Source organism: Nyctereutes procyonoides, unplaced genomic scaffold (genome assembly GCF_905146905.1).
Source record: "Nyctereutes procyonoides isolate TBG_1078 unplaced genomic scaffold, NYPRO_anot_genome, whole genome shotgun sequence".
NCBI classification, from domain to species: domain Eukaryota; kingdom Metazoa; phylum Chordata; class Mammalia; order Carnivora; family Canidae; genus Nyctereutes; species Nyctereutes procyonoides.
The window spans coordinates 4,587,119-4,613,900 of NW_026575052.1; the positions used below are offsets into that span (position 1 = coordinate 4,587,119).

The 26,782-nt window shown below is 52.8% G+C and overlaps 1 protein-coding gene and 1 pseudogene across 2 annotated transcripts in view; both read left to right on the forward strand.

Moving 5' to 3' along the window:
* The first annotated feature begins 1,066 nt into the window (after nt 1-1,066).
* The window catches only part of PADI4 (peptidyl arginine deiminase 4), a 31,040-nt gene continuing 5,324 nt past the window's right edge, over nt 1,067-26,782 (forward strand). Inside the window, exons 1-11 of one of the 2 annotated variants that reach the window (XM_055332289.1) lie at nt 1,067-1,369; nt 9,926-10,106; nt 11,829-11,895; nt 13,751-13,818; nt 15,013-15,130; nt 16,952-17,077; nt 18,489-18,667; nt 18,794-18,897; nt 19,856-19,967; nt 21,288-21,395; nt 26,582-26,736. In XM_055332289.1, the coding sequence (XP_055188264.1) occupies nt 1,278-1,369; nt 9,926-10,106; nt 11,829-11,895; nt 13,751-13,818; nt 15,013-15,130; nt 16,952-17,077; nt 18,489-18,667; nt 18,794-18,897; nt 19,856-19,967; nt 21,288-21,395; nt 26,582-26,736 (1,310 nt within the window). In that variant the 5' untranslated portion in view covers nt 1,067-1,277. The remainder of the gene's footprint in view (nt 1,370-9,925; nt 10,107-11,828; nt 11,896-13,750; nt 13,819-15,012; nt 15,131-16,951; nt 17,078-18,488; nt 18,668-18,793; nt 18,898-19,855; nt 19,968-21,287; nt 21,396-26,581; nt 26,737-26,782) is intronic. The other variant, XM_055332288.1, reaches the window with a different exon arrangement.
* LOC129513539 (60S ribosomal protein L9-like) lies at nt 22,893-25,182 on the forward strand (annotated as a pseudogene).

Consider the following 26,782-nt stretch of genomic DNA (forward strand, 5'->3'; position numbering starts at 1 on the left):
ATTGGCTGTCTCTTTCTATTAAAAAAAGAAAAGCTCCTATGAAGGCTGGATATTTGTCTGCTTTGTTCACTTCGCATCCTCAGCGCCCGGAACAGGCCTGGCAAACAGTAGGCAACCAAGAAATATTTGTTGAGTTGATAAAACTGCTTTGGGCTTGTTCTCTCTGTGGCTTATTCATAGCCAATGTGAACCCCCAAGATGCTGAAGAAAAACAGGGCAAAAAGGAAAAATAAAAAATCACTCCCGGAGGCCTAAGGCTTAGGATAGATCCCAGCCCTGCCGCTGATGTGCTGGGTGACAGTGGGCATGTCAGCCCTCTCGGTGCCTCGGGCCCCCGTCCACAGGGTGACCGGATCTGGTGGTGAGTCGGGTCTGGTGGTGACAGTCCCCTCTCCCGGCTTCCGTCCGGAGCTCAAACTAGTCCTAACCCCGTGACCAGCTGGAGAAAGTGGGTTTATTAGGCCCGGCTGTGTGCAAGGAGCCACGGGGCCGTGCCGCAGCGTCAGTGGCCGCCTCATCCGCCCACACAGAAGAGGGGCTCTGGGCCTGGAGAAGGTGGTCTGGGGCCCGGCGCACTCTCCAAGGGTTGGGGAGACTCGGGGGTATCACTTGGCTTCTCTGTGCCTCAGTTTCTTCTGCCCCGTGAGAACGATGGTGGTTCCGACCTCGGGGAGCTGCCGTGGGGACCCAGTGGGGAGAGGATGACAGCGTTTACCCCACGTGCCTCATGGGGTTAGTCGCCTGGTGCACAGAACACACCCGAGGCGGTGAGCTGTCACGTGGGGGCCCAGCCTGCGGGGACCTGTCCCAGGCCATGCGCGTCTTCGAATGTGTTGCCCGGGGAGGGGGTGGGGGGTGAGCTCCAGCTGCAACCTCCCGAGCGCCTCCTCCTGTCTGAGACTGTGTTTGGCACCGTGAGGCAAGGTTGGCCGCACTCAGGTGTTCACGGCCCGGCCCAGGCGCCCATGGGGCTGTCCCCGGAGGACGCACCCCTGCACTCGCCACTCCCCTGCCCCACCGGTGTCCTGAGCCCCGGGCCTTCCCGGGAGACTGACGGAGCCAGCCTGCCTGCCCTGGTTCTGGCACCGACGCTCACACGGCCCGGGTCTGAGGGGCAGCTCCGGGGCACGAAGGGTGGAGAGAACCCGCCCCGGGACCTGAGTGGGGAGGGGCTGGGCTGCCTGTAAACCGCAGGTGCTGACTCATGGCTCTGCTGGGCCGTATAAAGGAAGCAGTCGAGGGGCTTCGTGCAGCTGGAGGGACGGGCTGGCGGGACCATGGCCCAGGGCTCGGTGATCCACGTGGCCCCGGAGCAGTCCACCTATGCCGTGTGCGTGCTGGGCACCGAAACTCAGCTGGATGTCTACAGGTGAGCAGGGCCGTCCCGGGGGCGGGGCACAGGGCCACGGAGGCTGGGGAGCAGGTTCCAAAGGCACGGGGTGTGCAGTTGGCTCCGGCTTCAGGTTGTGGCCGGGGGAAAGCTGGAGGGTGGGAACTGAGTGGCCCAGGGATGTGCGTGGACTCAAGGCCTCACCACCAGTGAATTATCACAGGGCCCACAGGACCCTCTCCTTTCACCAATGAGGCACTGGAGCTCAGAGAGGGTCTATGACTTGCCTGAGGCCACACAGCAGGTGTGCCCTGGGAGGAAGGCCGGGCCCTGGCTTCATGACCCACACCTGGTTTATGATGCAGATTGTTACCCCCTACCTCGCAGCCAAGCCTCGCTCCACGGCTGTGTAATATCATACACGTGATGGGACAGGCTCGGGGTTGGAAGAGGCTGGGGCGGGAGGGCCGTCCCTGCTGTGGGCCAGCTGGTGGCTTTGGCCAACGGAGCCTCACGTTCCCCTTCTGTGAAATGGAGATAATACCCACTTCCTAGGGTGGTTAGAGGGATTAAATGTGAAAGACCATGGGAGTGTGTCCGTACTTAGCACGGAGCTGGACGTACTGCTGGTGGTTGTTCATCCATCCATCCATCCATCCATCCAACCTTCCATCCTATACCGACTGAACACCTACTATGTGCCAAGCCTGGGCCAGGCTCTGGTTAAACAAAATGGTCTAGGGATGCTCGACAAGTGTGCCCGGTTGGTGTCGTTGTAATGAGCAATAGTCGGGGCCTCCCCTGGCTTCCCCCCTCCAGGACATGTGTGGTCCTAGAACGGTGCCCACACGGGTGTCTGGGGGCATTTCCTTAAACGTGTCACTGGCTGCCTGCATCTGGGCCTTGGAAGAGCAGCAGCAAAGGTCTGGGGGTGCTTCCTGGAGCTGTGGAGGGGAGGCAGGAGATGGGAGGTTAAGGGCAAAGGGAAAGAGAGGCCGAGGTCGCCTGAGGCCCCATGACCCTTCCAAGAGTGGGCTCCTCCTTCAGTGACACATCCCACCCCCTGCATGTCTCAGGGACAACAGCTGGGGCTGCCACCCTGCTGCCTACGCAGAATGCATTCATCAGCCTAACGAGGCAGGCAGTGCTGTTGCTCCCATTTGGCAGAAGGGGAAGCCGAGGCTCTGAGAGGTTCAGTAACTCCCCTGAGGCCACACAGCTCATAGGTTCAAACACAGACAGCCTGGCTGAGACCCTTCACTCTCTCTTCCGACCTGCTCATGACAGCAGCCCCCGGCCAGCGCCTTCAGCCCGTCCCCTGAGCGGCCACCACCCTGACTGTGGCCTGGATTCTCTCCCTGCACAGACGGGCTGGCACTGCCTCCTCCCCAGTGCCGCTCCCCTGACCTGCTCCCGGCACCTGCACACCACCCCCCGCCGGAGCGTGACCTCTGTCACTGGGCTCAGAGCCCCCAGGGTTAGAAGCACAGGGCTGCAGAGGCAGGAGCAGACCCAAGAGTGTGGGCTCCTATCCAGAGCTGCCCTTAAAACGCTGCTTGTGATTTTTCACTCTGCACTTGGTAAGTACCTCTCCCGCAACGGGAAACACATTGATTATATTCCAGCAAAATCCCACTGACCTGAGATGAATACTGAAACCTGCGGAGGGCTTTCCGTGGTGCTTGTGGCTAGAGTCAGGGAGCTATCACGACCCCTGCTGCTAGGTGCCAGGTCCTTCTGTCCCTGATTTCTAATGAGCATCACACCCATTTTAGAGATGAGTAAACTGAGGTGTCAAGGTCATGCAAATTCAAGGTGAGGAAGCCAGGAAATTCAAACCCAGGACTATACAACCCCAAACTCATTCTGCTTCCCTAGCACATGTGGCCTCTGAGTGCTGTGGGGCTGGCCTCACTGGGCACTGCTGCCTGGTTGGTGGAGCTCAGGGAGCTTCCAGACAGCTTGGGAGGCCTAGAATGGGGTGGAGTGTGGTGCGGTCTGGAAGTTGTCAACCACGAAAGATGGTAGATGCTCTGGCACTGCAATTAGGAGGATTCTCCTTTTCCTCCCAGTGTCTCCTTCTCAGCAGATGGCCACTCAGGGTGACGGCAGAGAGCATGGACAAGTCTCTGAGCTTCAGTTTACCCATCTGTAAAATGGGACTATTTGCATCCATGCTGCCGGGCTGTGGTGGGGGTTAAACTGCACGAGGCATGCCTAGTGTCTGGCAGGTGCCCCGTCCCGTATGGATTGTGTGAACCACTGAATGCAAGAGTGGCAGACGCTAAGCGCGGTCTTCTCTGTAGATTACGATAAGGCTTTTTCACTTCATAGTGTCCTTTGATGAACAGAAGTTATTTATTCTCATCTAGTTGAACTTAAATCTTTTCTTTCTTTATCTTATTTTATTTTTAAAAGATTTTATTTATTTGACAGAGATCACAAGCAGGCAGAGCAGCAGATAGAGGCAGAGGGAGAGGGAGAAGCAGGCTCCCTGTGGAGCTGAAGGCAGATGCTTAACCCACTGAGCCTCCCAGGTGCCCCTTTCCTTTAATGTTTATTGCTTTTATATCTTGTTTAAGAAAGGGCATAAAGATGCCTGTGTCATCTTTTTTTTTATATATTTTATTTATTTATTTATTTATTTATTTATTTATTTATGATAGTCACACAGAGAGAGAGAGAGAGAGAGAGAGAGGCAGAGACACAGGCAGAGGGAGAAGCAGGCTCCATGCACCGGGAGCCCGACGTGGGACTTGATCCTGGGTCCCCAGGATCGCGCCCTGGGCCAAAGGCAGGCGCCAAACCGCTGCGCCACCCAGGGATCCCTCATCTTTTTTTTTTTTTAAATGCCAACACTTAAAAAAAAATAAAATAAAATGCCAACACTTACTTACGATAAAACTCTCAGTAAACTTAGATGGGAATTTCCTCAACCTGATAAAGAGTATCTACAAAAACCCGCAGCTAACATCAACCTAATGGTGAGAAACTTGAAGCTTTTCCACCAAAACCAGGAGCAAGGCAAAGAGTCCCCTCTCACCACTGCTTTTCAACATCATACTAAAATTCCTAGCAAGTGCAATGAGACTAGGAAGAGAAATATGAGAGATGCCAATCGGAAAGAAATAAACCTGTCTTTGTTTGCAGGTGATGTGATCATCTGTGTAGAAAATCCAAATGAATTAATAAAAAAAAAATCCTAAAACTAACAAGCTATTATGGCAAGACGACAAGATACAGAGTTAAAAAGTCCATCATTTCCCTACTTACCAGCAAAAAACAAGTGGAGTTTGAAATTTAAAAACACGATACTACTGACATTTGCATTCTCCCCAAAATGAAATACTTAGGTATAAACCTAATAAAATAAGTATAATATCTATATGAGGAAACTACAAAACTGCTGAAAGAAATCAGAGCAGTAAATAAATAGAGAGATATTCCATGTTCATGGATAGGAAGATTCATATTGTCAAGGTACCGGTTCTTCCCAGCTTGATCTATAGATTCAATGCAATCCCATTTTGTGGATATTGACAAACTGATTCTAAAGTTTAAATGGATAGGTAAAAAACTCAGAATATCTAACACAATATTGAAGAAGAAGAAAGTTGGAGAACTGACATTATATTATAAAGACTTATTATAAAGTTATAATCAAGACAGTGTGGTATTGGCAAACAAAAGAGAACTAAATAAATGGAACATAGTAGCCCAGAAATGGGTCCACATAAGTATAATCAACTGACCTCTGAGAAAAAGCAAAGGCAATACAATGGAAAAAGGAGGTTTTTTCCAAAAAATGGTACTGGAAGAACTGGACATCCACATCCAAAAAAGGAATCTAGACACAGACCTTACACCCTTCACAAAAATTAACTCAGGATAGGCCATAGACCTAAATGTAAAACGGAAAACTATAAAATTCTCAAGAGGTAACACAGGAGAAAATCTAGACGACCTTGGGTTTGGCAGTGACTTTTTAAATATGACACAAAAGGTGCCATCTAGAAAAGACAGAATTAATAAGCTGGACTTTATTAAAATTTCAAAGTTATGCTCTAAAAAAGACTGTAAAGTGAGTAAATAAGACAAAGCACAGATTGGGAGAAAATATTTACAAAAGGTACATCTGATAAAGGATTGTTACCCAAAACATACAAAACATTTTTTTTAAAGATTTTATTTATTTATTCATGAGAGACCCAGAGAGAGAGGCAGAGACACAGGCAGAGGGAGAAGCAGGCTCCCTGCAGGGAGCATGATGCGGGACTCGATCCCGGGACCCTGGGATCATGAGCTGAGCTGAAGGCAGACGCTCAACCGCTGAGCCACCCAGGTGCCCCTATACAAATAACTCTTAAAACAACAATGAACAACCTGGTTAAAAAATGGGCTAAAATCTTAACAGACCAAAGAAGGTATGCAAATGGCAGGGAGGCATGTGAAAGATGCTCCACCACGTGATATGCCATCAGGGAAATGCAAATTAAAACAACCATGAGATGCTGCTTCATACCTATTAGAATGGCCAAAATCCAGAACACTGAGAACACCAAATGCTGGACAGGATGCAGACGAATAGGATCTCTGGTTCCATTGCTGGTGATCATGCAAGATGGGATAGCCACTTTGGAAGACAGTTTGGTGATTTCCTATAAAATTAAACATACTTTTGTCATACAGTCCAGTAATTAGACTTCTCGGATATTTACCCAAAGGGGGTGAAAAGTTATGTCCATGTAGGGCACCTGGGTGGCTCAGCGGTTGAGTGTCTGCTTTCGGCTCAGGGTGTGATCCTGGGGTCCTGGGATCAAGTCCCGCATAGGGGTCCCTGCATGGAGCCTGCTTCTCCCTCTGCCTGTGTCTCTGCCTCTCTCTCTCTCTCTCTCTCTCTGTGTGTCTCTCATGAATAAAGAAATTTTAAAAATCTTTAAAAAAAAGAAAACTTATGTCCACATAAAATTTGCACATGGATGTTTAGAGCAGCTTTGTCCACAGTTGCCAAAACCTGGAAGCAACCAAGAAACCTTTCAGTAGGTGAATGGATGAACAAGCTGTGGCCCATCTAGGCCATGGAATATTATTCAGTGCTAAGAAGAAATGAGCTATCAAGCCATGAAAAAACACGGAGGAAACTTAAAATGCATATTACTAAGAAACAAGCCAATTTGAAAAGGTTGCTATGACCCTGGCTGTATGATATTCTGGAAAAGACAGAAGTATGGCAACAGTAAAAGATCAGTGGTTGCCAGGGGTTGGGGGAAGGAGGGCTAAGTAGGCAGAGCACAGAGGGTATTTGGGGCGATGACACTACTCTGTATGATACCATAATGGTGGCTGCAAGTCATTATATGTACATTTGTTTAAATTCATAGAATGCACAACACCGAGAGGGAAACATAATGTAAACTGTGGATTTAGGGCGTTTATGATGTGACAGCGTTGACCTACCAATTTTAGCAAATATTCCACTCCAGGGGATGATGCTAATAATGGGGCAGGCTGTGCATGGGAGCGGGGGGCAAGGGATACGCGGGAAATCTCTGTCCCTTCCTCTCAATTTTACTATAAACCTAAAACTTCTCTAAAAGAGAAGATCTATTTTTTTTTAAATATTCAAATGTTTGCCTTTCATTTTTAAGTCCTAAATCCACCTGGAGCTTGTTTTTGTATATGGTGTGAAGGTGGGATCAGTTTAATTATTTATCCTATTTAACTGTCTTCCACCTGGACAAGCCATTGTCCCAGCACCATTTGTGACGTCATTTTCCCTTTGCCCGGTTATCTGCAAGACCACCTCTGTCTCAGATCAAGGACAGTCTCTCTCAGCTATATCTATTGTTTGTCCCTGCCTGAGCCATCACAGCACCATCCATGGCTTTCTGGTAACTTACACCTGGTAGAGCAAGTCCCTCACCTTTTGCTATTTTTCCTTCAAGAGTACGTCGACTGTCTAAGCAGCTTGGTTTTGTCAATCTTGGAATCAACTTGTCAAAGTCCATGAAATGTCCTAGAATTCCATTGAATATATCCATTCATTTGGAGGGAATTCATACATTAATGATATTAAGCGTTTCTAACTATGTCGTATTTCTTTCTATTAATCTGTGTCTTCTCTAGTGCTTTGAATAGGTTTGTTTTTCTCCATAAAATCCTTACATATCATTTGTTAGATGTAGCCTAAGTACTTTACAGGGATTTTTCCTAATGTAAATTATATCTGCTTATAAAAATTATTTTTCTAACTATTGCTGATGTACAGAAATGCAGCTGATTTTTGCCTCTCCACCTTACTACCTACCTTATTAAATTCTTAGTGTATCTTTTATTTTTTTTATTTTTTTTAAAGATTTTATTTATTTATTCATGATAGTCACAGAGAGAGAGAGAGAGAGGCAGAGACACAGGCAGAGGGAGAAGCAGGCTCCATGCAGGGAGCCCGACGTGGGATTTGATCCCGGGTCTCCAGGATCGCGCCCTGAGCCAAAGGCAGGCGCCAAACCACTGCACCACCCAGGGATCCCCTTAGTGTATCTTTTAAATTCAAAGTTTAAAGTTTGGGGGAGAGGTTGCAGATAATCATGCTCTGGGATTTTTGTAACCTTTTATCAATTATCTACAAAATAATCTCCTTTTCCTATATGGATTTTTTTCCCATTTTTCTATTTTTTTTCCTTTGATCAGTCTTGCCAGAGTTTTACCAGTTGTATCAGTCTATTTTGGCTCTGTTGATTTATATTTCACAGATTTCTACCATCTTTATTTTCTTTTGGGGGAGTATATTACATTGTATTTTATTTTTCTGTTTTATCCTATATACTCATATTTTAGCTTTTCTCTTCTTTTTGAAGATCTAGGCATTTAAGGCACAAAGCAACACCTTTAGCTCCCCAAAAGTGTTGAAATGTAGCATTTTATGTATTGCTCAGTTCTAAGTATTATTATTTAATTTCCATTAATTGTCCTTTGCCTTGTTAAGTTATATAGGAGTCTGATTTTAAAATTGCCAAGTGTATGGGGTATTTAAAAATGGACTTTATGTTAGTGGTTCCTAGCTTAGTTACGTTCTGATCAAAGAATGTGCTACCTACACTGTATGTGACCTGTTCTTTAGCATTTGTTGCAACTTTGCTTTGATAGCCAACTATGTGATCAATGTTTTTTACTGATCCACGTGCACTTTGCTTGGGAAAATGTATATTCACTAGTTGTGGAGCAAAGAATTCTATATATGTGTACTAAATTGACCTTGTCAATTGTGTTACTAATTTTTTGTCTGCTTAATCTATTGTTGATTGAGAAAGAAGACTTGAAGTCTTCAACTATGATCATGGCTTTATTAAAAATTTATTAATTTTTTTATACAAAATTAATTTTGTCTGATATTAACATACCCACTCCAGCTCCCTTTTGATCAGTATTGGCTTAATGTATGTTTTTCCTTTCCTTTATATTTCATCTTTTCTGGATCCTTATATTTTAGATGTGCCTCTTATAAATATTATATAGATGAGTTTTGTTTCAGTCAAAACTCTCTTTTAACTAGTAACATTGATACATTGACAGTTATTTTGATTATTCATATATTTGGACTTGTTTTTACCCCTTTGGTATTTTTATCTGTACAATTTTTTTTCTTGGCGCACTTGGGTGGCTCAGTCAGTTAAGCATCTGCCTTTGGCTCAGGTCATGATCTGGGGATCCTGGGGTCAAGCCTCATGTTGGGCTCCCTGCTCAGCAGAAAGTCTGTTTCTGTCTTCCCCTCTACCCATCCCCACCACTCATTCTCTCTCTCTCTCTCTCCTTCTCCCTCTCACTCTCTTAAATAAAAAAAAATAAAATAAAATCTTTAAAAAATAGATAATTTAGTGGGGTACACAAATCTAAGTAACAGTTATTTTTTTCAAAAATATCCTGAAGATTCATGTTATTCAACTGTCTTCTGGATTTCATTGTTGCTATTAGGAAGCCTGCTTTTAATCTACTAGTAATTCCATTGTAGATGTTCTGACTCTCCTTTCTGGATACCTTCAATATCTCCTCTTTGTTTTTGGTGTTCCTCAGTTTAACCCCCATGGTGTGTATGTGTGTGTGTGCATGTGCATACAGAGAAGGGAGTCCTTGGAGATCCTCCCTTATGTCTCATGATCTCAACAGTGCCCTAAAAAGTATACTTTAATCAGGATCTAGTTGTTTTGTAAGAGGAAGGTCCTTCAGAGTACTGGTGTACCATATTCCAAAAGCAGAAGTCTGTGGTTGTTTACAAATACATGGTCCTCTGTGCGCACACTTGTGTGGTGTAAACTCTGGGTGTGCTGTCTGCTATACATATACAGTATATGCTGTGTGTGTGCATTTGGTAAGCACATAGCTCTGTAATTCTCCTAGTTCAAATATAAGTCCTTCAGGTCAGGAGATTTTTTGTTTGTTTGTTTCTTACTACCTCCCAACAACCTCACAGCACTTACCCCCACAGTTAGGGTCACCTGGCTGCCATGTGGTGTTTACACTTGTTGGTTGAAAAGCAAGAATGCGGGGCCAGGCCTCCCTCACTATGTCTCTCTGTCCTCCCCACTGTCTCTTCCACAGCTCTGCCCCCACGGGCTACACATCCTTCAGCATCAATGCTTCCCCAGGAGTGATTGTGGATGTTGGCCACAGTCGTCCAGCCAAAAAGAATTCCACAGGTTCCTCCAAGTGGTCCCTGGACCCCAGCCTGGAGGTGAGCCTGAGGATGAGAGCCGCCAGCAGTAGCACAGGTGATCAAAAGGTGAGTGTGGCAGCTGTGAGGTGGGATGTGTGAGAGGAGGTCAGCAGGTTGCAGCAGGTTGCAGCAGGTCAGCTACCCATGGTCTGTCTCCCATTGTCCCACAGCCCCAGCCCCTTGTAGAGCTTCCTCCTCTCTGGATACTATGGTGACTATTCCAGCTACAGCATCCTCACAGACAATACAGGGATGCCAGGGGTTCATAGAGGCCGGGTTTTTATTAAATTCATCCATTCAGCAGGTGTTTAGTATTCACCTCCTACATGCTGGGCACTACCAGGCTCTGGAGACACAGAAGGGAACAGATCAGGTGAGGTTGCAGCCTGCAGGGGGCTTACAACCAACACATGTAATGGCTTACAGGTAAGCCATTATAAGTGGTGGTGAGGCTATAAGGCCACAGCCTGGCAGGCTGGAAGCTCTGCTCCATGTCCATTCGTTTCCTGTGGCTCCTGGACAAATGACCACAAATTACTGGTTTATATCAACAGAGTTGTATCCTCTCTGGAGGACAGAAGCCCAAAATCAAGGTGTCTGCAGAGCGGCACTCCTGGAGGCTCTGGGGAAGAACCAGTTCTTTGCATCCTTCAGCTTCAGCTTCCTAAACTCGTGGCCGTGTCACTCTGATCTCTGCCTCTGTGGTCTCGGTCCCCCTCCTCAGGCTGTCAAATCTCCCTCTGCCTCACTTTTATGAGGACACTAGTCGTTGGATTTAAGTCCTCCCTGGGTAATTCATGACCATCTCATCTCAAGACCCTTAACTACATCTGCAATGACCTTTTTTCCAAATAAGGTCACATTCATAGGTTTCAGGGATTTGGCTGTGGACATAGCTTTTTCAGGACCACCACTCAACTCATTGCATCCCCCTGTGACTGCAGATGGGCTCAACAGGACCCTTTAGGGTTCCCACAGAGATCTGGGCCAATGAGCACTTGTTTCCAGCAGGGCAGGCCAAGCAGTCTTCACCTTGGGGCAGAGTTGTTGCCTGCTGTAGGAGCATAGAACTTGGGCATCAAAGTAGGTTGAGGGTGAGGATGAGGATGCAATCGGGAAAGTTCTTGGAAGAGATGGCAAGCTAAAGGATGCAAGGAATGACCCACCTCAGAGAGAGAAAGTGGAGTGAGAACTCTACGGGGCATGTGGCCTGTATGCACACTCTAGATGAAGAGATGACCAGGCATGTGTTGGGGAAACTGAGGAAGATCTATCTGGCAAGAAAAGATGGTGAAGAGGGAAGTGGGGAATGAGGGAGCAGTATTAGAGAGTTTGGCATCAGGGATGTCATTTTCTGAAGGCAACAGGAAGCCAGGGAAAACCTGTCATCCAGGGAGTAAGAAGTCTGCTTGTCTTAGAAAGACCCCGTGGGCTGCAGTGTCCTGAGTAGATTGGATCCAGGCAATCCACTAGAGGCTGGTGCCATGGCCTAGACATGAGGCGATGGTGGCCGTGACATCTCCCTGGATCCCCACTATCTATGGGACAGACCCAAACAGCCCTTCCATTCCTGGCTCCCACAGCACCCTCATTTAAGTGGCGTAGGCATTGGAGTACTTTGCTACCCCTCCATGCCCACCGGTTGGGATGCTTCTTATAGGCTGGCACCACTTCTTGCTCATCCTTGTCTCTTCCTCGGCCTCTCACCCTGAACTGGCACACAGCAGGGGTCCAGTTAGTTTGTTGAATGACTAAGAGAAGACCTCTGTGGTTTGCTCTGTCTTTTAGGTTCAGATTTCATACTATGGACCCAAGACCAACCCAGTCCAAGCCCTGCTCTATGTCACCGGTGTTGGTAAGTGATTGACCAGGATCTTGGGATGCCACTGCCTTTCCCTCCACACACACGCCATTGCTATGGGTCTCTCCAGGAGAAAATACACTCTGGAGCTTACCTTAGACTGAGCAGAGAAAAGGGACAATTTCTAGCTAGTCATATATGTGGTGGCTCATAAATATCCCCTCCCCAGCTTATGAGCCATAAATTCAACTGGGAAGAGAGGAGAGTGCATTTACAGGGAGTTCAGTTACATCTTAATGTTTTCTCAACTTAGGAAGTGGTGCATGGATTTCCACATATGAATCTCTACACCTTTTTGATACTTCAAACATCTATAAGAAATGTAGATGATGTCAATGTCATATACGATAATATATATACTGATATTCCCCAAATGCCATGACTTCCATCCCATCTTTACTGTTTTGCTGTATCAACGATCTGCACAGACTCATATTTATTTCACATTCTTCTTTAAATCATTTTCTTACTTGACCTCATCTTGAACAATAATATGGTAAGATGACTATTACCATTTAGATGGGCACTAAACGTCAGAGCAGCATGGGAAAACTTCAGGTTTCATTTCGTTGATGAATTTCATTTGGTAATACACATTTATTTCATGAGCACGCATTTAAATCATATGAATAACATAGCACTCATTCTATACCAGGCACTGCACTGAGACCCTACATTTTTTTTTAATTTTTATTTATTTATGATAGTCACAGAGAGAGAGAGAGGCAGAGACACAGGCAGAGGGAGAAGCAGGCTCCATGCACCGGAAGCCCGATGTGGGATTCGATCCCGGGAGACCCTACATTTAAACCCTACAACGATTCCGTGAAATCGGCACTATTATATTCCATTTTACAGATGAGTAAACTGAGGCACAAGGGGTAGACAGACTTGCCTAAGTTCATGCAGCTGGTTAGTGAAGGAGCCGGGAAATCCAGAGCCCTAGACTCTCTGTGGCTCTGGCCTGACACTAACACACGGTTATGGGTGTGTTTAAAAGGTCATCCAGGTCAGTGTCCTCCCGTGAGCCCCCCACGTCGCTACATACGATGTAGGTACATGGATCTATGTCACTGGAAAGACTGATCACGTGTTCTGATGAGGGTGGGAAGGATTTATTTATTTATTTTTTAATTTTTATTTATTTATGATAGTCACAGAGAGAGAGAGAGAGAGAGAGAGAGAGGCAGAGACATAGGCAGAGGGAGAAGCAGGCTCCATGCACCGGGAGCCGGACATGGGATTCGATCCCGGGTCTCCAGGATCGCGCCCTGGGCTAAAGTCAGGTGCTAAACCGCTGCACCACCCAGGGATCCCGGTGGGAGGGATTTAGAAACAGATGTGTGCTTTCTCGGTCTTGACATTTGGATAGAGTGGGGTGTGTATGATTTGGCCCCAGTGTAGCTATAATGCACACAAAGAAGAGCCAGGTGGGGTTGGATTAACCACTGTGTCCCCTGCCCCGAGGTCACTGGGGGCTGGAGTTGGAGCCAGAGGCCTGTGAGAGCCTGGCTAGGTGTCCTTGCAGGGGTTTTGCACCAAGAGTCCCATTGGGGTGGCTGGGAATTCTTTCTGGGCCCCTGAAGGTGGCCAGATGTGTTGGCCTCAGCTGTGGCAAAGGAGGATGGGTGTGGCCAGAAGCTCCAGCTCTGCTGTCCCAGTTGCAGTCAAACATCTTCCCTGGGGACATGGGGGTGTCCTTGAATTTGTGTCTCCTCTGAAGGGGAGGGAGAGAAGCCATGGGGCAGGTCATCCCCGGGGTGGGAGGGAGGATTATCCGGTGGGACCACCCTGAGTCCCTGCCCTCGTACCCTCACCAACCCTCTCCTCTCACTTGGTGGGATTGCAGAAATCTCCCTGAGCGCGGACATCGCCCGCACGGGCAAAGTGAAGCCTGCCGGAGCCAGGAAGGGCCAGGTACGCTGAGCCACCTGGCCTCCAGGTGCTCCCCCTTCCGCTGGGTTCTCCTCTGGTGCCCCCTGGTGGTGGCCACACGAATGGCCGCCTGTCCCTTGAAGAACAGCAGAAAGGAGAAACCCCAAATTGCCTTTGCCATTTTGCTCTATGTATTTCCCCATTTCTTTTGCAAAACTAGATTCTCACCAATTGTGAGTCCCGAGAATGTGTTGTCCCACAAATTCGAAACTACAGAGTCACCCGGTTAATGCACAGCCGAGAAAAAAATTTGTAGGCAGTTCTTCACTCGGGTGGGAGGGGGGGAATAAAACTCCCCCACCCCAGGGTTTCTGGGCTGGTGGGAGAGGGTCCCGCGGAGCTGCCCACGGGGAGTGAAGACTAGAGAAAGGGCGACCTGGCAGGGGGCAGAGGAGGGAAGGAGCCACGTGGGGGCAGGAGAGTCTGGAGCCTAAAGGCAGAGTAAGTGGGGTGTGCAGAAGCGGGGCGTGCAGGTGGCGTTAACTGGGTCTGCGGAAAAACCTCAGGGTGTCCCTGAAACCCCAAAGCCGCCTGCACGGTTTAATGCTGGTGTGCACTTTAGGAGGACATGGGCCATCAAGAGATGAGGATCCCTCTGTGGGGTCAGCCAAGAGGGGAGGGAGGAATTACAACCTCGGAGTGGAATCCGCGCTTACGTCCCACCCAGAACGCGGTCATTCCCCGGGGCCAATGCTGTCCTGCAAACCAAGACGTCATCACTAACACGTCCCTGCCGGGAGGGGCTGCTTAATTTGCTTTGATCTTTGGACACACAGCAACTGGCTGCTAAGAATAGCACCCACACTTTGGTGAATGAGTAATTAAGAGTTCACACAAGGCAACTATTGAGATTAGGATCTTGACATAAATATTTAGCACGGTCCGGTTTGCCAATCCGACAGTTTTTGTAAAGCTGCGAAAATCAGTTTTGCAAAACAGCAAAGCTTTTTTTTTTTTTTGAAGTGGATGAATTGCATTTTTGGTGAACTTGTTTAGGGTTTTTGGAGCAGGCAAACAAGACTCTCTTGGGGACCAAAGAATTAGCTGGTGTAGGATCGAGATGTGTAAATGGCACAAGACTATCGAGGTGCTGGGGAAAGGTGGCTGGGCTTCCCCACGAGTTGGAGGGACGCACACGGTTGCTCAACATGCCCCGTCTCTGCTGGGTGTCCACAGAGGACCTGGACCTGGGGCCCCCACGGGCAAGGCGCCATCCTGCTGGTGAACTGTGACAGAGACAAGCCCAAATCTTCCACCATGGACTGCAGGGATGATGAGGTGGTTGACAGCAAAGGTAAGGACCCCCACGCCCAGCCTCCCCCTGCCCAGAGAGTAAGGGAAATAGAGCTTTGCCTTTTTGTAAAACCCTCTTGTCTACGCAGCCTGAGCTTAGTATCAGGCCTCAGAAATGGGGGTTATAAGAAGCGTGTTCTTATTAGCTTGTTCATTGGGTTTTTCTTTTTAAGATTTTATTTATTTATTCATGAGAGACACAGAGAGAGGCAGAGACACAGGCAGAGGGAGAAGCAGGCTCCCTGCGGGGTGCCCGATGTGGGACTCGATCCTGGGACCCCGGGATTGTGACCTGAGCTGAAGGCACGACCCGCTGAGCCACCCGGTTGCCCCTAGCTTGTCCGTTGTATAAGAAGAGTAGACAAGGTCCTGAGAGGGTAGGTGACCCACCCAAGGTCACACAGCAGCCAGAGAAGAGCTGGGACCAGGCCCGAGTCTCCCAACGCCTCTGGGCCCCATGTTCCCATCTGCTGCCCGACCTACATTTCTGCTCTTGAGTCAAATCCTGGGACCTGGGGAATAAATCAAAATGAAAGCCTCACTACTGCCCCAAAGTCAAGTCTAGCCACCCTGCCCCCTGCTGGACACTGCTCTGACCACCTCAGAATCACTAACTCATCCGATCCTTGAGTACAAGGCTTGGAGGTACGTCCTGTCCTCATCCCCATTTTATAGCTGGGGAAACTGAGGCACAGGGAGGGGAAGCAATTTGCTTAAGGTCACACAGCTGGTAAGTCACAAGCTCTGGATCTGGGCCCGGGCACCGGGACCCCTGGCATCCCGACCCAGGTTTGGGGGCACAAGGAGGGTGGCGGGCACAGGGCCTCCACTGGCAACCCTCTGAGTGTGGCCGGGGTGGAAGACACACGGCCCACCCGCCCTGGAGGAGGTTGGCAGGGCCTGCTGCGGGGCCTTCCCGGGGACCTGCCAGGACAGCCCAGGAACAGGTGTGTTTTGAGGGTCCATGTGATCGTCTCCACCCCCTGCTGAGGGGCAGCGTCTCTGCGGTGCCCGCGCACGGAACAGTCGGAAGGGGCCCAGGGCGCCGGCTCCCTTCCCGCGTGTCACCTCCCTCCTCCCTCTGCGTGGGCCCTGCTCCGAGCTCTGTTGACCGACAAGGACGCAGAGGCTGGGGGAGCCAAAGGAGCTCCCAGGGTCATGCACATCCGGGGCTCCAACCTGTGCCTCCAAGTCCCCCAACCTGGTGCCTACTGCCCGGGGGTGACCGAGGTCCAGCTTTGCTCCGCCCTCACCTTTGTTGGCCGTTATTCGGGTTGGTTCACTTCCCACTCGGGCCCAGGGCAGAAACCCGGATGGTTCCACAACTCGTCATCAAGCAGCCTGCCACGCACTCATCACGGTTCTAGGTGCTTCCAAGCTCCAGGGGCCGGGGACGGAGCAATAAACAGGATGGTTGTGGCCCCCCCTTCCCCGAGCGCCTCGGAAGCTCATTCTAGCGCCAGAAGCCCCAAAACGTCATTAGCTTTGATGCCAAAATAAAATCGTCCTTTAAATCCCAGCAGGGGCACAAAGAAAATAAAACCAGGCCAGGGGCATCTGGGGGGCTCTGTCGGTGAAGCATCTGCCTTTGGCTCAGGTCATGATCCCGGGGTCCTGGGTTCGAGCCCCACATCCAGTTCCCCGCTCAGCGGAGAGCCTGCTTCTCCCTCTGCCTCCGCTGCTCCCCCTGCTTGTGCTCTCTCTCAAATAAATAAATTAATTTGATTTAATTAACTAATTAAAAAAGAAAAGAAACCCAGGTGACGGGGTCAAGGGGCATCTGAAGGGAGCAGTGAGAGAGGAGAGGGTCTTCTCGTTCCAGACCTGGAGGACATGTCCCTGGTGACCCTGAGCACCAACACCCCCAGAGACTTCTTCGCCAAGCACCAGCTGCTCCTCCACGTGGCCAAATCGGAGATGGACAAAGTCAGGGTGTTTCACGCCAGCCGTGAGTCATCGTTGGCCGTCCCCTCGGTGTCCCCTTCCCACCCCCGGCACAGCCCCTTTGCACCCCTTTCGGTGAATAACTCCCGAGCCCCTGTTATGTAGCTTGTCCTGAGGACCAAGGCCGTGGCAGCGAGCCAGACGGCCATCCCTCCGCTCCCTTCTAGAAAGGGAACACAGACGAGATGCAAACACACAGCAAGCCGATGTCCGGTGCTGGTGGCCACCGAGGAGGAAATACCGTCCCTGCCAAGGACGGCTGTAATTGCGTCTGTGTCTTCCTCTCTGCACACGCACGCACACGCACACACATGCACGCACGCACGCTCACAGGACGCCTGCTTCCGGGGCTTGTTGAATCCAAGCCGACTGCGTACATCCACATTCCGTAATAATTTGTCCTCCAGCATCCGCACCTGCTACTGCGTGCCGGCCCTGCTCGGGGGGCTCGGGGCTCGGGGCGTAGAGCAAAGAGCAGAACAAAGCCCCTGCCCTCGTGTCCCCTTCCTCTGGGTGGTTGAGGGAGACCGAGTGTAAAATAATTACATGAAACATCTAGTGTGTCCGAAGGCGTTAAATGCTGCACAGAAGCAAGAGGGAAGGGGAGTGTGGATGAGGGGGAGAGTCCAGGGCGGGGGTGGGAGGAGTTACGTGAGCGGAGGAGGTGCGGGAACAGCCGCGCAGGCACCAGGCGAAGGGCATTCCAGGCAGAGGGAACCGTGAGTGCAAAGGCCCTGGGGTGGGTGGCACCTGTGGGCCTGAGGGAGGGAGCAGGGAGGCCAGCGTGCTGGAGAGCAGCACCGGAGCAGGCGGGTGGGCGTTCGGATGGCAGATGACGGGGAGAAGAAGGGGGACAGGCCAGCTCCGGGAGGCCTGGACGGTTTTGGCTTCCAGTCTGAGGGCCGTGGGGGAGGCCATGCGAGATCCGAGTGACTAGCCTGCTACTGATTTAGTGACAGACCAAGTCTTGGCCTCCGCTGAGGCATCACCTCCTCCGGAAGCCTTCCCCGGCCCTCCGGGGTCCCCCCATCACAGCACTCACTAGCATCTCTGCTGCTCCTCGCTCACCCAGGAGCCTGTGCGCTCCCTGGGGACCAGGACAGTGACCATGTCCCTGGTCTCCCCAGCTGCCAGCTGAGAGCAGGTGCTCAGGAATGAATGAGTGAATGAATGAATGAACCCTGATGCATGTTGGACTTGTATGTATGTGGTCGGGACCGGCTCGGGCGCCCCCCCACCCGCATCACCCCATCCCTGGACCCCCAGCCGGAGCGCGACGTCCCAGCTGACGCTCTGGTTTCCTTCCCCTACGGGAGGCTCATTTTGCTGCGACATGTCGTCGTGACGGTGGTGGCCCTGGGAAGGCCTGGCGGCCCCGGGGAGACTAAGACTCGGGCTTCCCTTGTCTCTGCCAGGGGGCAAACAGGTCTCCAGGTACAGGGCGGTCCTAGGGCCAGAGCAGCCCTGCCACCCCCTGGAGCTCCCCGGAGGCCAGCACAGCACAGACTTCTACGTGGAGGGTCTTGCTTTCCCCGACGTCAACTTCCCGGGGCTCGTTTCCCTCACCGTCTCCCTGCTGGACACGGCCAACCCGGTAGGCCGAGGGCAGTCCCTGGGTACCCCGAGTCCCGCTAGAGGCAGGGGGTGCGGAGCCCAGCCGGGGAGGAGCGGGTGTCGGGCCCTGGCGGCCGTGGCAGCCCTGCCCTTGCCCTCCTTACAGGAGCTCCCCGAGTCCCTGCTTTTCCAAGATAGTGTGGTCTTCCGGGTGGCCCCCTGGATCATGACCCCCAACACTCAGCCCCCGGAGGAGGTGTACGTGTGCAGGTGAGCGCCTGGAGGCCAGGGGGCGGGGCACAGACACCCCCCCAGGGGCCCTGGGTTCAGCCACAGCCTCCCCCCACACCCTGAATATCTGCTGTGTAAATGGGGAGAGACGATCCCTGCTGCTCTCTCTGGCCAGTTTGGAATAAAAAGGTGGGAAAATTCCTGTTGCTACTGTTTCGTCCCCACTTTCCCGCCCTGATGCGGGCTGAGGGCGGCTTTCTCTCCTGAAGGCCCGTGGAGTTTGCTAGACCTGATGGATGAAAACCTTCAGCCCGTGAGCCAGCCTCAAGGCTCAGTGCGGGGCCTCTGCACCTTCTGCACCAGAAACCATTTCAAATGCCTGTTTCTGGCCAACCTCAGAGCTCTGGGGTCTGGGGGCTGGGGCTGGGGCTGGGGCCGGGGCCGGGGTCTGTCTGCCCTGTAACAAGCTGCTCTGGGAGCCTCGGCGTCCACCTTGCCCTCTGAGAGCACCTGTTGAGTATGCTGTGGCCTCGGGGAGGAGCTTCCCATCTACTCTTTCAGCGGCTTCTGGGCAGAAGAGGTGAGGGGCAACCTGGTGGTTACCTGGAGGTCAGGACGCAGCCTGGAAGCCAGCAAGGCCTGGGTTCGAATCCTGATGCTGCCCCCACCCCCCACCCCGATGGCATGACCTCGAGCACTGACCTCCTCATGGTGGCCTCCTCTGGATGGAAGGGGAACCTGCCGGTCCCCTCGTGGATCGCCGCAAGAGCTCAGTGAGCTGTTTGCTGAGAGCAGAGAGACGAGATGAGCCGGGCCTCTCCATCCAGGCACAGGCATCTCCTGAGCTGCCACCGTGCACCTTGCCCACTCCATCCAGGCCTGAGCTCCTGCTCCAGCCCTGGGGACCCTCTAGGAGTCCAGCTTGCCCCCTCGGAGCCTGGCCAAGGCCACTGCCCCCAGGATCCAGAGCACTAAGGAGCTTGTCTTCTGCTTCTAGGATGCTGGAAAATGTGGACTTCCTGAAATCAGTAACTGCTCTGGCCAAGGAAGCCAAGTGCAAGCTGACCATCCCCTCCAAGGAACAGAGCAACGATGATCGGTGGATGCAGGTACGTGGCCCTGTGGGGCAGGCAGGGGGCCTGAGACACACCAGGGGGCCTGCACTCCTGGGGCTGGGCCTGGCGGCTTGCTGGCCACCTCTCCTCAGATGGGCAGGAAGTGAGGAACCGCTGAGGGTCCTGGCACATGGGGCCTCAGGCAAGTGAACAAACCGGCTTTGGCTGCCAGCCACGGCATGCCTGCCATGGTCACCAAGATGAAAGCCACCTTCCTGCCTGAAAACTCTCAGATGACCCTCCAGAAATGATGCAAACCGGTCCCTCCAGTGGCCCTCCCTCCAAGCTCAGCCATCACACCAGGCCGCCCCCCTGCTCCAGCACTTTCCGTGGTTCCCATCTCCTCCTTCTCAGCCTGCCTCCAGGCCCCCCCCCCCATCCGGCTGCCCCTTGCCTTTTGCCAGCCTGCTGGCCGCATCCCTATTCTGCTTCCCCCATCATGCCACAAGCTCCCTAAGGACGGAGACTGAGTCTCACTCAGCTCAACACCCAGCACCGGCATGGGCAGTGGCTGCAGGCGCTGGCAGGCTGAACCCAACCTCCTCACCACTCCTTTGCCTTCTTTGCGCTTCCACCCTGCTCCCGCCCCCGTGCCTGGACCCACTGATGGTCCCTCTCTCCGCTCTCCATTCCCATCCCCCATAACCGATCCCGCTTGTACAATCCCAGCTCCAAAGCTTCCCCTCCGGAAGTCTCCCATCCCTCTCCTAAGCCCACAGATAGCACCCTCGCTGCCTTTCCCATCGTTCTGTCTGCGTGAAGTTGGGCTGACGAGCATAAGACTGCTGGCAGCACCATTTTTAAACTACAAAACTGGCAATTTCAGGGGGTTCAGCCTATTTGAGGTCACATCCGACATCACATCTGTCAGAAAACTGGGTGCATCTCTGAGCCCTCCCCGCTTCTGCCCCCTGGGCAAGGCTGGGTCTGACCTGCCCCCTCTTTGGGGGAGGGCTGCTCTTCCCCCGCCCCCAGGTCTCAGCGTGCCAGTTCCCATTCTCTGCCTGTCCCAAGCACATCAGGAACCCCTCCTCCTCCTCCTCACACTGGGTGCTACGTGCCCAGCTCCCTGCAGACAGGTCCTGACGCTCGCTCACCAGGTCCCCAGCACCTGCAGCACCCGGCCCCAACACTCACCAGGAGTGGGGGTGAGCCCCTTTGGGCACACACAGGATAATAAGCTCTGCTTCCTCAGAGCCCCTTCTCTGGGGTCACACACTGCACAGGGATTAGCCCTTGAGCACAGGGGAGGGTGACCGCGTGCAGGCCCCCATCCCCACGCCCCTCAGCCCTCTTTCCGCTCGCCCTGCACAGGACGAGATAGAAATCGGCTACATCCAAGCCCCGCACAAGACCCTGCCCGTGGTCTTTGACTCTCCGAGGAACAGGGGCCTGAAGGACTTCCCCATCAAGTGCTTGCTGGTACGTGCTGGGGGGCCGGCGGCTCCGGGACCCCCTGCCCCAGGCCTCCTTCCTCCCTGGGCTCGGCAGGTTACTTCCTGTATTTTTGTCACTGCCGAGATGAAAGCAGGCTCTCCCTTTCCCAAAGCTCCTTCCAGCCATGAGCTCAGCCTGTCCTCAGAATAACCCTGCCAAGGACGTCAGGTCACACTGGGTCGTCCTGGTCCCACTGAGGATGCTCTCGCTGCGGGAGGGGGGGGGGCAGAATTGGAACCTCCCCAACTCCCCGAGTGGGAAGGAGGGATCTGGCCCTTGTGATGGGTCCATCTGGGATAGGGAGCGGGTTTGGGGATCAGAGTGGTCATTTCCTAGATGTGAGTCTGCATGTGTGTGGGGGTGGAGTGGGGGGCATGTATCAGTGAGTCATGCCAGACCAGCCCGGCGGGTTCGTGTAGACTCAGCACAGAATTATCATGATAGGGGCAGCCGAGGTGGCTCAGTGGTTTAGCGCCACCTTCGGAGTCCCAGGATCGAGTCCCACGTCGGGCTCCCTGCATGGAGCCTGCTTCTCTCTCTGTCTGTGTCTCTGCCTCTCTCTCGCTCTCTCTCTCTCTGTGTCTCTCATGAATAAATAAATAAAGTCTTAAAAAAAAAGAATCATCATGATAGGAATAGTCACATTGACTGAGCACACACTCTGTCGGTCACGATGCCAGGTTCTCTACAAGCACGGACTCGTTTAATTCGTCCAGCAACCTTTAATCTAGATGCTATCACTAGGCCCATTTTATAGATTAGGAAACTGAGGCTCAGAGAGATACAGTCGCTTTCCCAAAGTCACACAAAAGAGGGGAGGAGCTGGCCCTCAAACCAGGCGGCTTGGCCCCGGGAGCGAGCTCCGTTCCCAGGATGCCACCAGGTGCGCGCTCCAGGTGCCAGGGCAGCGCAGGGGAAAGGAGTGGGGGGCACAGGGTGCAAGGTTTGCACCGAGGAATGGCTTTCCGGGGAGCACCCTGCGCCCCGGGGAAGGGGAGGCAGCCCTGCCCACACGGGAGGCTTTGAAAGCAAGTCTGAGCTCGACTCCGCACCTTGTCCGAGTCTCGCTCGCTCTCCCGCGCTGAGCGGTGCCACACAGATTTCGTGGGGTCCGGGTGTCTCTCTGGCTGGAATCAGGTTCCTCCTGTTTCAGGACCTCGGGGATCAAGGGGCAGCTGCTGCGGGGACTACAGTCCCTCCCGCTGCTTTCAGCCCTGCTCTGCTCAGCGGCCTATCGCCCGCTTCGCTGTGCTGAGGGTGACAGAGGCCAGAGTCTCTGACATCACAAGCCTAATCGCCAGCGTCACCTCAGCACAGGTGTCCCTACCTTTCCCACACCTGGCCTTGCGCGAGGGGCTGCGATGCTTGCTCAGGCAAGTGCAGCTGCGGTTTTCTGACTCGCATCACCCAGGAGGGGAATTGGGGTAAAAGTCAAACTTGTCACCAGACAACGTCGTCACCATCTGCTCTTCCAAACTCCTCATGGGCCGCTTTGCCTGTTCCTCACCCAGCTCCAACCCCACCTTCCAGGCCGCCTTCCTCTTCTCCAACGTGCCCAACTCCCCCGTACCGGAGCCTCCGCAGGGGCCGTTCCCTCTGCCCACCGTGCTCTTCCCACTTCACATAAATCTCTGACTTGTTATTTTGCTTTTGTTGTTTCCCTACAAGACTGTGAGCAGCATGGTGGGGGGGGGGGGAGCAGGGCCAAGGCCACGGCGCCCATCACGCGGACGCCACTTAGCACACCACATGCTCGCAGGGGCTGTTCTTCCCCTAAGAAAAAAATTCAGTAAATTTTTACACCAGCCGTGAGTGGAAAACCAGCAGCACTTACTGTGCGCAGAGGGCAACGGTGGAGGTAGACAGAGTGAAAATAACGCCACCGGAGCCAGCTCCACACGAGGGGGTGCGAGAGCTGAGCAGCGGAGGTTTGCTCCATGGATGTTAACATGGGTTTTGAGGATGGATTTGCACACTCTGGGTCCTCGATGAGCCCGAAACACTAGAGGAGAGCTCACAGGGCGACGCGTGTCAGTCTGTGCGGGAAGCTGCACAAGCAGGTGTGAGTGGCCCCTGCACCCGCTGCTGCTGGGGGGCCACTTCGCATGCGGGCCAAGGGTGCACCCCACTTGCTTTGGGAAATCCAAGCCCGTGGCCTGTGGAGCTGAGCCCCTCTCATGGAAAAGGCCAAGGCAGCGACTTCTGTGAATTTATCATTCGTTCATCAAATACTCTATGAGCCCGTGCTCCATGCCCAGCCTCGCTCTGGGCACTTGGGATACATCATGAGCAGCACCAAGGATCCCACCCTCATGGAGGTGACATTGTAGCCCAAGAAGACAGTGAACATTAAGTACTGTGAACAAATACATTATATCGTACATTGGAAAGTGGAATCTAATGCTACAGGGAAAAAAAAAAGGAACAGAATCAAGGGGCTCCCAGGTGCTGGAGTAGTGGGGGGATTATGCTGCAATTTTATTCTATTTTTTTTATTTAAGGATTTTATTTATTTATTTATTCGTGAGACAGAGAGAGAGAGAGGCAGAGACACAGGCAGAGGGAGAAGCAGGCTCCCTGCGGGGATCCCGATGCAGGGCTCGATCCCAGGATCTCAGGGTCATGATCTGAGCCGAAAGCAGATGTTCAAGCACTGAGCCACCCGGGTGCCCCTACATGGCAATTTTAAATAGGAAAAGGTCAAGGTAGGTCTCTTTGAGAAGCGGACACTGGAGCAAAAACTCCAAAGAGGTGAGAGAGTCGGCTGCGAGGATGCCTGGGTGAGGAGTGTCTGAGGCGGAAGAAAGCCAGTGCAAAGGCCCTGGGGCAGGAGCAAGCCCGGCAGAATCAGTGAAGAGCGAAGAGCGAGGAGGCCAGAAGGGGTGGAGCAGAGAGAGCAAGAGGAAGGGTGGGATCTCTTTGCCGCACCTGCTGGGAAGGGAGACCGTTCTCAATGATCAGACTGTCGACATTCCAGAAAACGCGGACGTCACTCTGACGGGATGCACTGTTACTGCGAAGGGCCCCAGGGGAACCCCGCGGAGGGACTTCAGTCACATGCACGAGGAAGCCAGTCTCGTTGGAAAGAAGAAGAGGCTCTAAGTGGTCCCATGGTGGGAACTGGAACAGAACTGGAGTCGTGGGCAGAGCAGGTCAAGGGCGTTGCGCCGGGCTTCCCTTACAAGACGAGGTCTGTGTGCGCTCACTTCCCCTTCAACGTCGTGGTGCAGGAGGATGCTTCTTGTGTTGAAATCTAACGTTTCTGGGGTGAAAAATACGTCCCCTGGGCTCGGATAAGGCCAGGTGTTGCGTGTTCAGTATCTTGAGATAAAAAATGAGTTAATTCTCGAAGGAAATGGCATTGAACTTGCATCAAACTCAGCAGCTTCGATTCGGCAAGCCACGGGAGTTCAAAGTAAGGATACCGGAAAATCTGGGGACGGTATCCACGTTTCTGAAAAAGGAACAGTTCACCAGGCTGATGGATAAGATCCGCAGCTACAGAAACAGCAAGATGTCGGATGGTTTTTCAGACTTACCTGTGATATCTGAAAGATGCAATAAAAGCTGTATTGGAGGGAAGAATGAAGGCAGGGCGGGAGGAGAGGCTGTCAGAGGTGATGGGGATGGAGTCGGGGGCAGGTCCTGTGGCCACTGCGGGGCTGTTTGTTTAAACCCTGAGAAACTGGGGGATTGTTGCAGAGTCTTAAACGGAGGATTTGACCTGATGGATGTTATAAAAGGGGAGCTCTGGTTTCTTGTTGAGAATGGATGGCAGGGGGCAGGGGGTCAGGTGGGCAGGGACATGAGGTGCAAGGAGGAGGCAGGAGCCAGGGGGACAGGGACAAGAGGTGCAGGGAGGAGGCAGGAGGCAGGGGGCAGGGACAGGAGGTGTAGGGAGGAGGCAGGGGGCAGGGGGCAGGGGTTGGCAGGGAAGTGCAGACGGGAGACAGATGTGTGGGGTGGTCAGCACGTGTTCCATGTTCCGGGAGACTGGGTGCCAGCACCAGGAGGAAGACAACTATAGAGAATAAAGGATGAGAGAAGAGGCTGGGGCAGGCTGCCCCGTGCACAGGAGCCTGAGACGCAGGACCCAACAGCGTGCAGTGTCCTGAAGGCCAAGCACAGAGAGTGTGCGAGGACATGAGTGTGACCAGCTGACTCCCCTGACGCCGGAGGGCACAGCTCTCAGGGCTCAGCTGTGTGGTCAGGAAGTTTCCAGGGCACAGCGGGCACGGGAGTCGGGCTGGCATGGGTGTCAGAGAGAAAGGGAGAAGTGGGATTGGGAATGATCACCCTTTTGGGGGACGCTGGGGCCAGTGCAGTAGGCAGAATGGTGGCCCTCAAACACAGGCTCGCGCTAATCCCCAGGACCCGAGGCTTTCCTGTGGCAAAAGGCCCTGGCGGGTGTGACTCAGTTCGGGACCCTGGGATGGGGAGGCGCCTTGAGTTATCTGGCGGGCTCTAACCATCCTGGTGCTCCTTGGAAGACGGAAGATGGAGGACGGAGTGGGAGAAGGGCCGTGTAGACACAGCAAGTACCTTGACCACGAGGGAAGAGGCCACCAGGCACGGTGACAGCCAGAAGCTGGAAGGGCAGGGAAACAGCCTGCCCTCGGGGCCTCCAGAGGCAACCAGCCTGCCTTGATGTTAGCCCTGGTTTCAGAGCCCAGAGAGAACAAATGTGTGTTGTTTTAAGCCACTAGCTGTGTCACAGCAGCCACAGGAAACTCATAGTGGGGGTGAGAGACGTGTCGCCTGCCTGTTCTTCCCATGAAGATCCACGCAGGACGTCACAGCCACTTGGGGAAGCCAGTTCCAGCCCAGTCGGGAGGGAGCACGGTGTGGTCCAGGAGGCTCGCTGTGTAGATGGTCAGTCCTCCCTCATCTGGCTGTGGGGCCTGAGGAAGCCACCCACCGCTCTGACCAGCCTTCTGTCTGCGGAATGAGGACAAAAATGCTACTTGGCAGATTCACTGTCACTCCCCAGTTAAGGTTTGGGACGCTGTGGGCTCATACCAGCCCCCACCGCCGCTCCCTCCGTGGCCGGCGAGTCCGCCCGGGTCTACACTGCACCAGCTCCGGCCACGGCGAGCCTTCCTGCGGCTGGGCAGCCCGTCCTCATGCGGGGACCCACTCTCCACGCCTGGCATGCGCTTCTCCCATCGCAGGGTCCAGATTTTGGCTACGTGACTCGAGGGCCCGAGACTGGAGAGGTTACTACCTTCGACTCCTTTGGAAACCTGGAAGTGAGCCCCCCGGTCACTGTCGGGAGGAAGAAGTACCCTCTGGGCAGGATCCTCATTGGGAGCGGCGGCTACCCCAGGTGAGGAGGGGAGGGGTGGAGAGGGCCAGACCCGCGGGTCCCAGGA